This window comes from Hetaerina americana, unplaced genomic scaffold, assembly GCF_022747635.1.
Source record: "Hetaerina americana unplaced genomic scaffold, ioHetAmer1.1.p SCAF_8, whole genome shotgun sequence".
NCBI lineage: Eukaryota > Metazoa > Arthropoda > Insecta > Odonata > Calopterygidae > Hetaerina > Hetaerina americana.
In genome coordinates, this window is record NW_027287427.1 from 75,355,831 (window position 1) to 75,370,662 (window position 14,832).

Consider the following 14,832-nt stretch of genomic DNA (forward strand, 5'->3'; position numbering starts at 1 on the left):
CCCCAAACACATTAAGGTGACAATATAACAATCAAAAATCTAGTTAAGAATGCAAATAAAAAATCAATCCTTTTTCAACAGCCCTGGATTGGGAAAACTGGAACTACTTTCTGAATGAATCTTGTACATGATGATGACTAAACATGCAAAACTATTTTTATGAAAATATATTAATTAACAACCTAGGCATCCTCACCAAGTTTATTTTTAATCTTGTGGTGACCCAAGAAGGCTTGTTCTGATTCATTTGCCAGGAAATATCTATTGGTTCCTATTATTTACACTACACTCCCTAATCCCTTCACTTGTTAGATATTTTTTCATGGAAACAGAAGGCTTCTTTAGAAGTTTTATAAGTTAAAATCTATTCCATCATTCCGTATTTGGTAACAGTTTTACCCTAGATAATAAACATGATAAATTCCAGGTATTTAATAGTGTACTTATTTATGCCTCAGAATAATTCAAGATCCCAAAATGACCAATCAATTTTTTCATGAGGCATCAGATTTATTGACAAGTTTAAGTTTCATCTATATACATGTATATTTCACTTTCTATAAAGTTCACAATAATCTTCATCCTGATGAATATTAGAAGATGCACATGTCCTCTTCCATTAGAAATAAGGGATTCCAATAAATTACCACCAAATCATCCGTATAAAAAACTGGCAATGAGCACATTTTGATTTAAATTTATGAGTCAAATAATGATGAAATGCTGTGATATATATATTTCAAAGTGTTCACAACCAACTTATAACACCATTCATAAATAATAAGACACACAAAACAATAAGGACACCCACTAGAGTGCATCTATTATGTCACACATGAGGCGGTCAAGTCCACTACAAGCTTCATTTGCACTGTCATCTTGGTTGGAGCAGTCCATATTCTCAAAAGCTTCTGTGGGCACAATCAGATTGGAGTCCAGATCTGTTGTATCGGGCAACATTTGCAAAGCTTGCCTCAGTATTTCCATGACCTATACAAAGAAAATTATCTTATAAATAAACTAATGCAAACTAAACTATTTAAATTATTTATTAATACATGCAAACTAATTCCTAGATACATAAAAAGGATATAAAAGATTTCAGAACACTGGAATTCCTTTTAAATCATCTATGCAAATATACTTAGTCCTAATTTTACGAAGGATCTTCATTAATGAGAAATTATTATTACCCCAAGACTTTTATTTGGATCTTCAATCCTTTACAGCAGATTAAGTCTAGCTTCCACTGCATTTTCCCCAAACTTATTAAGTACAACTTCATAGTCTCTCCACCATAAACTGAGAATGATGCCAAGTACCTTTATAATAACATTATAGTTTTCCTCTTATGAAAGAGCTCTTGAAAATTAACTTAGATGCAAAATTTTCCAAGGACTTCATGTATATAGGTCTGATAGAAAAAGACAGAGATGCCTGAAAATTGAGAGGTCAGGTGAAGGAAAACCCACCTAAGTGGGAATTGGGCCCACAACCTTTTGAACAGTAACTGAGGCCATAACCCCACAACCACCATGACCAGCATGTCATGTTAGAAAAGAATAGAGAAAATAAAAACCAAGAGGAAGACTCATGATGAAGTTTTAAACATGGTGGACGAAGAGAAGGTTTCCAGATGAAATTTGAAAGAGGTAGAAGTCAGTGGTAGAAATACTAAAAGGTAGAAGGATGCTAAGTGGGTAGAGGAAGGAAGAATAGAAATGTTAAGTGACATGACGGTAGGTGGATTGTAGGAAGAACTGAAAAAGGAAATAATTTTAGGCAGGATGTGGAATTCTCGGATAATAAAAGAAAATACTCCTGGCAATTAAGACGTTTACGTTGATCTCGGTGATGAATGGATCTTTGTATGCATTACTGATGAAATATGTCGTTACATGTTATTAAATGAAGAACACTACGTATTTTTCCACTGTTCTTTATTTTGGTATTACTAGTTTCAACACTTAATGACACCTAAGGGTTGAAACTAATAGTACCAAAATAAAGAACAGTGGAAAAATACATTTTTGTTCTTCATTTGATGGACAAGAACTTCCACAAAGTTGAGCTAGAAACCATCGAATACAGTTACATGTTACTTTGCAGGGAAGTCAATCTCATATTATCTTTTTAGTAAACTGAATTCGCACAGCTCTATTACAATTGATTTATACAGGGCACAATGAAATATAAGCATGGATGTATTTTGAGACAGTTTCATGACAATATACTTCGCCAATGAGTAATTTGTACCGGAAAAGAAATACTTAGTTATTCCACATATATTATATTAAATGACCTAGGTTTCGACTTACTGAGTCATCATCAGGTTTTTGTAAGTCCAAACCTAGGTCGTTTTATAAAATATACGCGGAATAACTAGATATTTCTTTTCCGAAATGAATCGCTTCCACAAAGTGACACCTGGAACCATTCTATTGAGTAATTTGTGTTTTCCGTCATTAATACTAAATAGAGAGACTAACAAACCTTATCTAAATGTTTTTGAAAACGGAGAGCTGTTTCAGTTCTTTGCCGCTTTTGTAGCTCCATCATTACTCGAAGAGTTTCCCTAGCTTGATGTGGTCGAAACTCATTGAGCAAATGATGAATGTGTATGAAGAGAAGGCTCAAATCTTCCACTTTTTCTCCCCGCCTAGGAGACTCGGGGCATTGAACCAATAGATCGAGCAAATCCAAAAAATTTACGAGAAGCGAATGATTTAGCTTTCGAAGTTCACGTCTGCGATCGAAGTGCAATGGATAAAGCCTCTTGATACCCTAAAAAAAAACATTTAAACACAAATTAAAAAATACAAAAATTAATTCACACCGCAAATCGCTAGTAAATATACGTTATCTCCAAGACTCACGAATGTCTGTACATTGAAAGCCACAATCCCGTAAATTCATTGCACAGGGTTGACTTTACCTTTCGAAGCAATAAATCGATAGCAGGAAAAACTTTTACGTCCATGCACTATTACTCACCTGACTTTCTAGTGGCCTGATTATCGTGTCATCAGCATTAAATGAATTACCAAACATAGAATAAGTATCATGGATTAACGGCGGAGGGCGAGGAGCTCTACCTCTTCGAATGTTTTCATCGGTGTACTGATTTATGTACTGAACTGGAGGGAGAGGAAGCGAGCTAACTTGGTTAGGTTCTGAGGCCATGGATGAGTTACTCGCTAACTTATAACAAAAGACATGCCTCTCAGCTTTATGCTGTTATTAATTCAACTTTCGATAGATAACTTCTTTATAATCACGTAAACCACTTTCGCCCCAGAGGCTAACGGTTGAACATACGTCAACAATACGCTAACCGCATTTCTTTTGGTTCTCGCTCGCCGCTCAAGCAGACACTTAATCCATCTTTTGGCCATAACCAGAATTAAAGCGACCTTAAAAAATTGTCAATGACAGATGAATAGCTACTATCCGTCCCACTTACGTCATGTCGGGATGTAGTTTGTTAAGTTTACAAAAACAATGACGCGTTACAAATTAGGAATGATTTCCTTATTATGGCATTGCTGTATCTCCTGACAAAGTTAATATGCATGTGGTAAGCCAACTGTCACGCAAAATGATTGGTGAAATTATTGAAAACCAATAATCAGCCTGTACCTCCTGCTTGTGACGTACTAATTTCCTCTTGATTGAGCTGGTGCTTACAAATATTTCCGGGTTTTGCATGGAGTAAAATTTAATATTGCTTTTCCGAATATTTTTATTTCATTTGTCTAGGGTAAACATGTGAGTGGAAAAGTCATCACATACCATCGGAATAGATCTATTTAAATTATATTTACATACGGTGAAAATTTTATTTCTTATTTATGCAGGTTCATCTCGTGAAGGAAAAAATTGGAAGCATGGCAGGTAAAGATGGAAATGATGAAGTACTCAAGCAGGGTCTCATGATCAAAAGATCTCAAAACAAGAAACGATTCACCCCCATTAACTACAAGCAGCGGTGGTTTGTTTTGACGAAGTTCTTCCTCATCTACTATGACAGCGAAGGAGAAGTAAGTTGGATTATATTTGTTACTTGTTTTTCACATGATAATCTCGACTTAAAGCTGCGTTCATGGTGGGCGTTAAAGCATCAAGACATATCCTTTTAAGTGTAAAATATTTATTCTTTTACTTCCGTACTGTTTAAGGACAAATTAAAGTATTTTTTGAAAAGGGTGAGGTGTCCAAGAGGTATAACTATTAGCATGCATGTAATTTATTAAGAATTTAATTGTTTTCCATAACCCTACTGCCGTGGGAAAGAGGCTCACTTTGTCAAGATTGACAAGAATTCAGAAAGACTCAGATTCACTTTTACCTTGCTTAAGTGTTATATATGCTGCAGAGACTTCCGCTCATGCAACATTCAGCTTTTCCATCTCTCCTATATTGAGCTTTTAAATGTTGACTCCCAACTCACTAGAAACGTGCAATCTTTTGATGTCCTCATGTTATGCATTGTGTTATATGTATTGACAAACTTGTATTTCTCGGTAATATTATTTCGTGTTAACAAGTGAGTTAATCTACTACATAGGAAGTCAAAGACTTGCTGTGTCTAATTTTTGTGGCATTAGTTTTATAGCTCTTCCCTTAACTTCATCTTTGCTAAACTTGCCGGTGCCATATGGATTTGTGAAATATTCGTCTTCAAATAGTGACACTTCACACATTTGTTATTTGCTTGTCATTATTCACAAATACTACTTCTTGGCAATTAGAGTCGGCATGTATCATTGGAGTTTCAGTATACTAATCAGCGAGTACCTAGGCAAAATGTGACCATATTCAGTTTGATTACCAATTAAGTAGAAGATCATATTGAAATCAATAATCATGTGTAATTTGTTGTGACCAACTGACTGCTTACAAAATATATTAGTACTGAGAGTGGCTTAATTTTATTTCTAAATAAAACATTGCCATTACTTAAGAAAATCATTTTCAGACTTTGACAAAAATGTATTGTGTCAATGGGCAGCAAACTGAATGATCTTCACATTAAATGCTTGCCCCTGAATAACACCATAAGTTTTGACACACTTCATTTATTGTTTCATGCCACCATTATTTGCAACCAAATTATGCTTGTGTGGTGTTACTGTTTGTATAGAGGATGCTCAGGTCAGAGTGGTAGCAAGTTCTGCACCTCTCTGTCAATCAAATACAGATATCGGTGATTAAAATGAATTGATAATTGCTTCATAACAAGACCCTCAGGTTGATGGCCATGTAAAGTGTTGAATTGTGTAAGGAAAATTAAATAACCAAAATAATTTTGTGAACATGACCCAAGCGTTGAATTAAGCTTCTCCTGATAAAACATTGAAAAAATTACAACCACATATTTAAGAAAACACCAAGCCAACCAATTACTGTGATTTTTTAAGTTTTTAATTTTCATCAAATCCTTTATGTACATAATTTCTTTTGCTAACACATTTAGCACAGCCATTTCTTAACATAAGGATCTACAATCATGGCATAGTTTTTTCAATATGAGAACTTAGAAATCTCACTCTTTCCTTGTGAACTATTTGCTCTTGATCCTTCTTAAAAGAAATACCTTTTCATAAGAACATCCCATACACACTGATCAACCTGAAGTTTGGTTTTGACACAACTTGTATTATTCACACTCAAACCAAGCGCAGTTTATATTGTGTGAGCCAGGCATATCCACCATTGCCAATCTCCTCATTGATACTAATCATTTCATTTCTCCTACATAACTTTCAAGATGCCTCCCTTGATAACTTGTAACCCTTGAAATGTACCTTTATCTGCCAAACTTTGAGTAATTTAAATGCTGAAAGCTAGGTTGACTATTGAGCAAAATGAAGGGAGGAAGGAAGTATACAGAGATGAAGAGGGGCTTGTTGTAGAGAAATATATTGGGTTGTGTTTTTTTGGGAGAGGCAAGAGAATTATTTTGGTTGTTATAAACATCCAAAAACTACCTTAACCTGTAGATTACCTGTAATAATAATTTGGAATTTTTTTGGTTGAAGGTGGGCAGAATGAGCTTTTAAAGAAGATTTGCAGTTTGTGAATAATCATGTACCCACAGGTGTGATGGAAAGGCACTTTAAGTCAAGGTATAAGGAAAAGACTAGCAAAATATTTAATATGGACCATTAATATTTATGGTTTAGATACTTGGTCTTTGAGGCAGGAGGATAAGCTTATATTGGAGGCCTAATGTGGGTTTGGAGACCAATAAAAAAAATGGATGCATAGGAAATAATGATGAAGTTCTATGTATGGTAGGAGAAGAGAAATGGTTGTTGGGAGAAATTTATAGAAGGCGGGACAATTGAATGCTGGTGATACTGAGAGCAAATGGGGTACTAAAGGTAGTATTAAAGGGGAGAATTCTGGGAAATGATAATTGTCGTGGGTTTGATCAATTTTTAAACATAAATGTAAAGATAATCGAGAAAATGTGATATATATCATTATTTTACATCAATTGGCAATCAGTATCCTATAGTGTATTGGGAGGGAATTTTAAGAATACAAAGCAAAAATATGCTCATAGTTTCTCTGAATGGATTAGGTGGATGTATTCGAATTGCTGAGGTGGAGGGAGGGAAAGAGGAGGCATTTTTGATGATATTAATGGAGAGAGAAACTATGCAGTGCTAGAGATTCAGTTATTACAAAACGGGGTTGAGGACAGTTAAAATGTTGAGGCACTGATTAGACCATTAGGAGAACAAATGGAAAAGTAAAATAATGATAGTGTGTCATATATTCCAAACACTGAAAAAAGCATGAAATATTTCAAGCACGAAATTGAGCTCCTTTTTATCACACTGTTAATCTAAGAAAAAGCATGCTGTTAAACAAATATTTCTTGATATGAAGTGAGGATTTATGAGATTATAGAGTTAGATGCAAGCAAATGTTGATGTGAGAATTTTTAGAAGGAAAACAATTTTCATAAAGTAAAGAATTCCGGTCAAGGTACTTCTGCTGACCATGTCATTTCAAGTGAGTTTCCTGATAATCTTTTGAAATGTATTGAAGACAAATGTATCCCAAAAGAGGTAGTCCATAAGTCCCAATGAATAAGACTGTTGAATGATGATAACACTGTGGACTATTCCAAATCTGAGGAGCTGAGGCAAAGACAACAGAATACAATGAAAAATGTTTTTCAGCTTAAAAAAAATGCTGTCACATTTTTTGGTTTTGCAGTAAAACAAATAATGGAATGCTAAGTATGCTCTCAAAGAACTGAGGGAAATGCTGCAGCAGTTACTTTAATGGAGTCACTTGCTAATGTGGATGAAAATACTGAACTTTTCAGCATAAAAATCTCTCACCTTGACCAGAATTTGAACCCAAATCGCTCTATTTCTGACCAAGTATTTTAACCAATTAAGCTTCTGATGCATCCTCTTACACTGTGAATTTTTGGGCCTGGGTTTTAAAGGAACAAGATATTATGATGACATACCATGCATCCAGTCTAACAAGTAATCGTTGTCTTGCACACTGTGCCACAGTACGTGGAGTTGAAGCCAAAATTTAAGGATGAAGATATTTTTCTGATTGGAGGAACTGCAGGAGGTGCCATGACAGATACTTTAACAGACTCATCCACTAATGTGCATTAAAATACAGGAGTTCCTCCACCTGAAAATCATAGGCCTTGATCCGGATTTTATTCCAGAGATATATCATGAATGTCGGTAATTTTTGAAATGGGTTATGGTCAGTAGGATAAACTTGGCCTCTTTTGCATGTCAGGGTGTTATGTGGTATAATGGTGATGACTTTGGCTTTGAAATGTGAATAAATTGTTGAATGATATGGTGAATATGACAAGTTTCTAATATAGATGCAAGAATGACTGATTAAGTTCATTAATTACCAAAATTCCAACATTGGTTAAAGCGATTCCTTCCGTTGTCGTTTTTGAGATAGTTGTTGGCTATCAAATACAAGTCACCAAACAAGAAGAGGTAGGGCAAACGTCTGCCATAATTTACATATTTATTACTTAAGTAAAAGTAATGTTAGGCGGTTTTTTCCATAATGATGAGGACCAAGGTTATTTTTGCTCTATGGATACCTCTGGTGGTCCGTGTGCCTCTTGGAACCCTCATAAGTCTTTACTTGATGTCAGGTTTCCCAGTGACTGAACCATACACCCATACCCAAGGCACAACATCCATGCCCAAGGTGGGATTCAAACTCATGGCCTTTGGCTTGTGGACGAGTGTTGTACCCACCTGACTAGCCCAGCTATTGAACTTAACCCCTCATGTACCATATTCAACTGTTAACCAACCACAATTTTTCTAGACATGGGAATTTTTAGCAACATACCCCCTGTAGTTGGTGAGGGATACTTCGGAAAAGAAAGAAATACTTGGTTGTTCCACATATATTTTATTAACACGACCTAGGTTTCGACTTACAAAGTCATCATCAGGTAAAGAACAGAAGACACAGGGCTTTATATAGTGGATAGAGAACTGGAGAGGGGAGGTGTTTGAGAAGAGGGAGGAGGGGAAAGAGAAAGGGAAATGGTGTGTAAGTTTGGGGGGAGGGGGAGAAGACGGTTGTGTATGGCGTCGGGGTGGGAGATTACGGTTGGGTACTGCTTCAGGGGGGGAGAGGGGCTGAGGAACAGAGGGAGGTCCAGGAGGGGGGAACGGGAGGAATAAGTTAGGTCATTAACTAGAATACCCTTAAGGTGACTATTCTTTGAAATTTCCAACCGTTCCAAGGCATCTAATCTTAAGCCTTTTTTCTCTACATGCAGAATTTTGGGGACAAAGTCACTGGAGTGGTTGTTTTCTATAAGGTGCTGGGCAAAATTGGATGACATATTTCCGTTTTTAAAACAAGCGTAATGTTCCTTGACACGATCACTGAATTTCCTTCCGGTTTGTCCAATGTAGAAGGCAGAGCACTCACAACACAATTGATAAACTCCACTCCTTTCCAATGCGGGAATTTTGTCCTTGCAGTTTGATAAAAGGTTCCCTAAGTTGGCTCTATTATAGAAGGCAGGTTTAATATTGTTTCCTGCAAGGGATCTGGTGACTTTACGGGAAATATTCCCCAGGAAGAGAATTCTTCTCCACTTCGAAACGTCTTCCTTGGGGATGGATCCGAATATTGATTTGACGGCTATTTTCTCTAGTTTTTTCCGATACAAGTTATCGACTAATTGGGAGCAGAAACCGTTGTTTTCAGCTATTGTTTTAATGATTTTAAGTTCGTTTTGGGTATTTTGTGGCGATAGAGGGATGCTAGTCAGACGGTGGACCATAGAGTTGAAGGCCGCTAATTTTTGTGGGAAATGATGTCTTGACGTAGAATGAATGATATGATCCGTACAAGTGTCCTTCCGGAAAATGGAGAAGTCCAGCTGCCGATTATTTTTAGTGATTGTTATATCTAAAAAGTTAATGGAGTTGTTGAGCTCTTTCTCCATAGTGAACTTAATGTTTTTATCCAAGGAGTTAAGGGTTATCAAGAAGCTATCCAGTTGTCTTTGTGAACCAGCCCATACACAAAAAATATCATCTACGTAACGGTGCCAAGAGATTATGTTTTTCACCAAGTTGTTGGAAGAGGAGAACAGAGTACTTTCCACCTGGTCCATATAGATGTCTGCTAGTAGAGGGGAAACAGGAGATCCCATGGCCAGACCATGGGTTTGTAGGAAATATTTTCCGTTGAACTTGAAATAGTTCTGCGATACACATGTTTTTAACACCAAACACAACTCACTGATTACTGGGAACGGGACCCCCTTCCGAAAAAGGATTTCTTCGGCTAACTGGAGGGCTTCCTGCGTGGGAACACTCGGGAAAAGGCTGCACACGTCGAAGGAGACAAGGATGCACTTGGGAGGGAGGACTAACTCTGCAAGGCGGCGGGTCATATCGGAGGAGTTTTTGATACCAAATTTTGGGACGAACTTGGTGTGCTCCTTGAAGATGGCGTTTGCTCTTCTTGCCAGGTGGTGATTAGGGGCTGAAATATTGGAAACCACCGGCCTGATGGGAATATCTGGTTTGTGAGTTTTTGGGAGACCAAAAAACCGGGGCGCTGAGGGATTCATTTGCACTAACCGATGCACTTCGGGTGGTTGGAAAATAACTGAGCAGGATTTTATTACTTGTTTGACCTCTTTATGGAATTTTGGAGTTGGATCACCATGGACTTCAAAAATGTTATTGTCCTTTAGGAACACTTCACACTTATTGATATAGTCGTAGTAGTAGTAGTAGTTTTGAGGGGAGGCGACCGACAGCTAAGGTCATTTGCGCCATAGGGGATGGACAGGAAAGGATGAAGGGTGGAGAGAAACCCGGCGTCGGCATTAGCCTACTCTTTACGAAAGGCGCCAAGGGGTCCGCAGTTTAACGTCCCATCCGACGGACGGCGTACTCCCTCAAAGTGCCCTCCACAAAGCACCTCAAGTAGGGATCGAGATACCTCTGAAAAATATTCAACACCGCCGGGATTTGAACCCGCGCCCTCAGGGTGGGAAGCCAGTACGTTAGCCCCCGCACCATCTCGATCCCCTTGATATAGTCGTCTTTTCCTAGTATCACCACCGAATTTCCTTTATCAGCCTTAAGAATTAATAGATTTTTGGAAGCCATGGACTTCTTAATTGATTTCAAAGCGGCTAATTCCTGACGATTGTCCTTGGGATCGAGGGTTGGCTTAAACTGATACTTTCCAAGTTCTCGGGCGATGAGCTCCTTGGAACCATTATTCTCTCGGATGAGGGCCACCTCACAGTCCACTGCCAAGTTCTTTAAGTCGTTGATGGTAATCGGGACATTTGGGATATATTTAAAACCTTTCTCCAAAAGAGATAATTCATTTGGAAGAAATTCGTGGTCAGTTAAATTTAAAATTCTATCACCAAAGGAATGGGGTGCTGGGACTGAAGAGGGTTTCTGCTTTTCGGGGAGAGATTCACGTTTTTCACTTGACAAAACCTTTAACTTCCGGGAAATAGTTGATCTTTTTTCAAAGGCAATTACACTGGACTTATGTCTGACCTCATCATCGAAGCATAGCCACTCGGTCCATGGTAGATTGTGCGTTAATTCAATATGGAGGAGGAGTAGGTAGTGAGAAATAGCGTCTCTCTTCACATACCATTCATGGAGTTCCCTTTTCAGCCATGCTCTCTTGCCTGCTTCAACAGCGTGTTTTCCGGAGGATGACCAGGTCTTCTTACTCTTTAGTTGGATGTATCTCGGGAAAACTCCATGGGTGATGCACTGACTATTGAAAAAGATGTTCAGGGATGCTATGCGGAACTTGATAGATAGTCTTCTGTACCATATTGCCTTATCTGCGATACATGCGCACTTGATGAATAAAATTGTCTGAGGCGTCACTTTGTGGAAGCGATTCATATCGGAAAAGAAAGAAATACTTGGTTGTTCCACATATATTTTATTAACACGACCTAGGTTTCGACTTACAAAGTCATCATCAGGTAAAGAACAGAAGACACAGGGCTTTATATAGTGGATAGAGAACTGGAGAGGGGAGGTGTTTGAGAAGAGGGAGGAGGGGAAAGAGAAAGGGAAATGGTGTGTAAGTTTGGGGGGAGGGGGAGAAGACGGTTGTGTATGGCGTCGGGGTGGGAGATTACGGTTGGGTACTGCTTCAGGGGGGGAGAGGGGCTGAGGAACAGAGGGAGGTCCAGGAGGTACTTTGTAAGTCGAAACCTAGGTCGTGTTAATAAAATATATGTGGAACAACCAAGTATTTCTTTCTTTTCCGATATGAATCGCTTCCACAAAGTGACGCCTCAGACAATTTTATTCATCGAGGGATACTTGTATTGAGAGATAGTTGAGGGCGATACTTTATGGAAATCAATTTTTAAAGCTTGAATGAAGAAACAAAAAGAATTTTCAATGTGTTGATTGATGCCAAGACAGCAAAAAACATCAGTGATGAACTAACATCCCTTATTAAAGTGTGCACAAACCAGAATTATTTCATGCTCAATGACAGCTCTTATCAAGCAATGGATTGCTTGGCCATGTGAGATCCTCTGTCACCCCTATCATTCGAAATATTCTTAAATAATTTACTAATAGGTTTATTCAACAGTGAAAACCCCCTCTTAAAAAAATGTACACAATTGTATTTGCGATGTAGGGGAACAAAAAAAACAACTAAAAATTTTTTAAAGTCTTATAAACACCCTGCACAAGAACATTTAATTCATGATGGAAATTCAAAAAAATAAAACTTACATTTTCGCGATACATCGTAAGCATCTCCATAAAAAAAAGACTACACAATTTCACCATCTACCATAAACCCACATACCAGGTCATACACCTCACTCCCAAACACAATAAACCAAAAAAAACAGCAGCCTTCCGCAGCATGATTCACCAGGCATTGACTATAACCTTAGCATCAATAATAGACCTTGCTGAAGCAACAGCACCATTAAAAAATAGCGGGGGATCGAGATGGTGCAGGGGCTAACGTACTGGCTTCTTACCCTGAGGGCGCGGGTTCAAATCCTGGGGATGTTGAGTATTTTTCAGAGGTATCTCGATCCCTACTTGAGGTGCTTTTTGGAGGGCACTTTGAGTGAGTACGCCGTCCGTCGGAAGGGACGTTAAACTGCGGACCCCTTGGTGCCTTTCGTAAAGAGTAGGCTAATGCTGACGCTGGGTTTCTCTCCACCCTTCATCCTTTCCTGTCCATCCCCTATGGCGCAAATGACTGTAGCTGTCGGTCACCTCCCCTAAAAACTACTACTTAAAAAATAGCTGTGGCTAATGGTTATACAGAACAAACCATAGATTAATTAATGTCAAAAAAAAAAGAAATTGGCACAGAGAAATTCATTCCTCCCTCTCCATGTAGGTATTTGATGTTTAAAAATGAGGACATATTTCATTAGCTTCAGTCAGTGTTGTGGAATGAAAGAATGAAATGTTAGGTTTCATTATGAAATCTTATGCAGTGCAGCAGGTGAAGGTGATAAGTGCCAACCTCAACAACTCCTTAGGTAATCTGAAAAACTGAACACAGGTGATATACGATTATAATTTTCAGTTTCTGCAGACATGAGAATAATCAACTTGGAAGTTTTTCTCATTATTATTTAGCTTGCTGATGAAAATATCTGAAAGTAAAGAATTCAAATATATTGAAAATGTTGACTCTTAGAAAATTTTCGAGGTATTGAAAAAATAATGTTGATAAATGAAAAGTGTTTTGTATTTGCACTTGTCGCATGTTAATTTTTCCAGGTTAATTTTGCATATTTTACGTAGCTCTATTTCTCTGTGATACATACTGTAGTTGGAAAGTGAACAGTTATTAATTTATTTTTATTTATATTATCAAAATATATTTTTAGGGAATTTATTCTTTATTGAAAGCACCAGAAATTTAAAAAGTTGGGAAAATTGCCTCATGACCTCTTAATGCACTACATCCATAAAGCTAGAATGCATTCTTCATGATCTGATAACTTTTTAGGTGGACATGTAGTGGAAAATCGATTTTCTTTCCAACGTCCCCGTGATCACAAGGTCCATGGATTTAGTGATAGCAGCTAAACATTATTTGTCCCAATAGTGAAATTTCACGTCATAATCGATATTGGGTTTTTTGTGAAGGAAGGCCGAGGAAGATTTTGAAAGAAACAGAAAGTGATGCAATGAAAATTGATAGTATAGGCCTCTATGCTGATGTCCTGCCATATGGTAAAGAAAATAGGAAGGGTTATAAGAGCAGCTGGAGGAAGGAGCTTGATTGTTATTGACCAGATTATAGCTCTCAATCTAAGAATGCATTTCCACAATGAGACAACTGCTATGCTGAATAAATGTGGGCTTAGAAAAAAGCAAGAATTATGTGAAAATTTTTAGAACTCATTTCTAGAATATTTTTAGAAGTCACTTGCAAAAATATTTAACCTGATAAGAAATAAGTCAGTGCCTCTATAGGTTAAATAACTCTAACATTCTCTGTACCGTACCTGATTGGAGATGTTAATTTAAGGAGGTTTAGGGAATAGTATGAATTATAATCTTAATTAACTTGTTTAGGAAATATATTCTGCACCATGCAAATTTTCTGCCATACCTTTAATTCTACGTGAGAGAAGTGCTTCTCATGCTCAAGACTCAAGAGCCAGAATATACATATATTCTGAATTGAGTGAAACCTCCAAGAGCTAGTTGCTCACTAATGATTTTATTTAGATATGACAGTTGTAACATCTTAATGTTGAACCCAGTTTTAACCAAATATTGTATAATAATTAGTATCTTCAGGAATTGTTTGGACATTAAACAATTTTAGAATTAATAATTGCCTTATCAAATGTTTTTATGTTTAGACAAATATTTACAAGGTAGTTTCATTCACGTTATTTTCACAAGTATTTATGTTTACTTAAAAATACTGTTTCTTTGTTGATAACTGGTAGATAGTAACTAAACAACAAACCGAGTTTGAGAGTGAAATGTTTGATTTCCCTGAATGCAGTAGGTTTTTACCCTTGCTAGCCAACTTTCTGGACAATTGATTGACTCCTTCATTTGAAATACGTCGCCTGTGCAGGACATTTTCTGGTGAATTGGAAGCATTGTTGGATCTCTATCGTGACGAAATGGCGCCGGGGTTGAGGGGGGTGTCGCGGAATGGCGGGGAGAAACGGGGAAGAGAAGGGGTGCCGCCTCCCCCAACTCTCTCTTAATATTGATTTTAAAGAGAACCGGGCTTCCTGATTACTGCCCTCCCGCCACCGCGACTCCCGAGCCC

At 37.6% G+C, this 14,832-nt stretch overlaps 2 protein-coding genes across 2 annotated transcripts in view; one reads left to right on the plus strand and one right to left on the minus strand.

The window, feature by feature from the left end:
- Positions 1-489: 489 nt before the first annotated feature.
- MED7 (mediator complex subunit 7) lies at positions 490-3,356 on the minus strand. Its single transcript, XM_071596502.1, has 3 exons — positions 2,995-3,356; positions 2,494-2,784; positions 490-990 (listed from the first exon to the last, which is right to left on the minus strand). Exons 1-3 carry the CDS (start codon positions 3,181-3,183, stop codon positions 811-813), a joined length of 660 nt encoding a protein of 219 aa, XP_071452603.1. The 5' UTR covers positions 3,184-3,356; the 3' UTR covers positions 490-810.
- Positions 3,357-3,464: 108 nt separating this feature from the next.
- The window catches only part of Btk (tyrosine-protein kinase Btk29A), a 145,396-nt gene continuing 134,028 nt past the window's right edge, over positions 3,465-14,832 (plus strand). The window contains exons 1-2 of the mRNA XM_071597025.1: positions 3,465-3,577; positions 3,858-4,040. Coding sequence (XP_071453126.1) covers positions 3,569-3,577; positions 3,858-4,040 — 192 coding nt within the window. The 5' untranslated portion in view covers positions 3,465-3,568. The remainder of the gene's footprint in view (positions 3,578-3,857; positions 4,041-14,832) is intronic.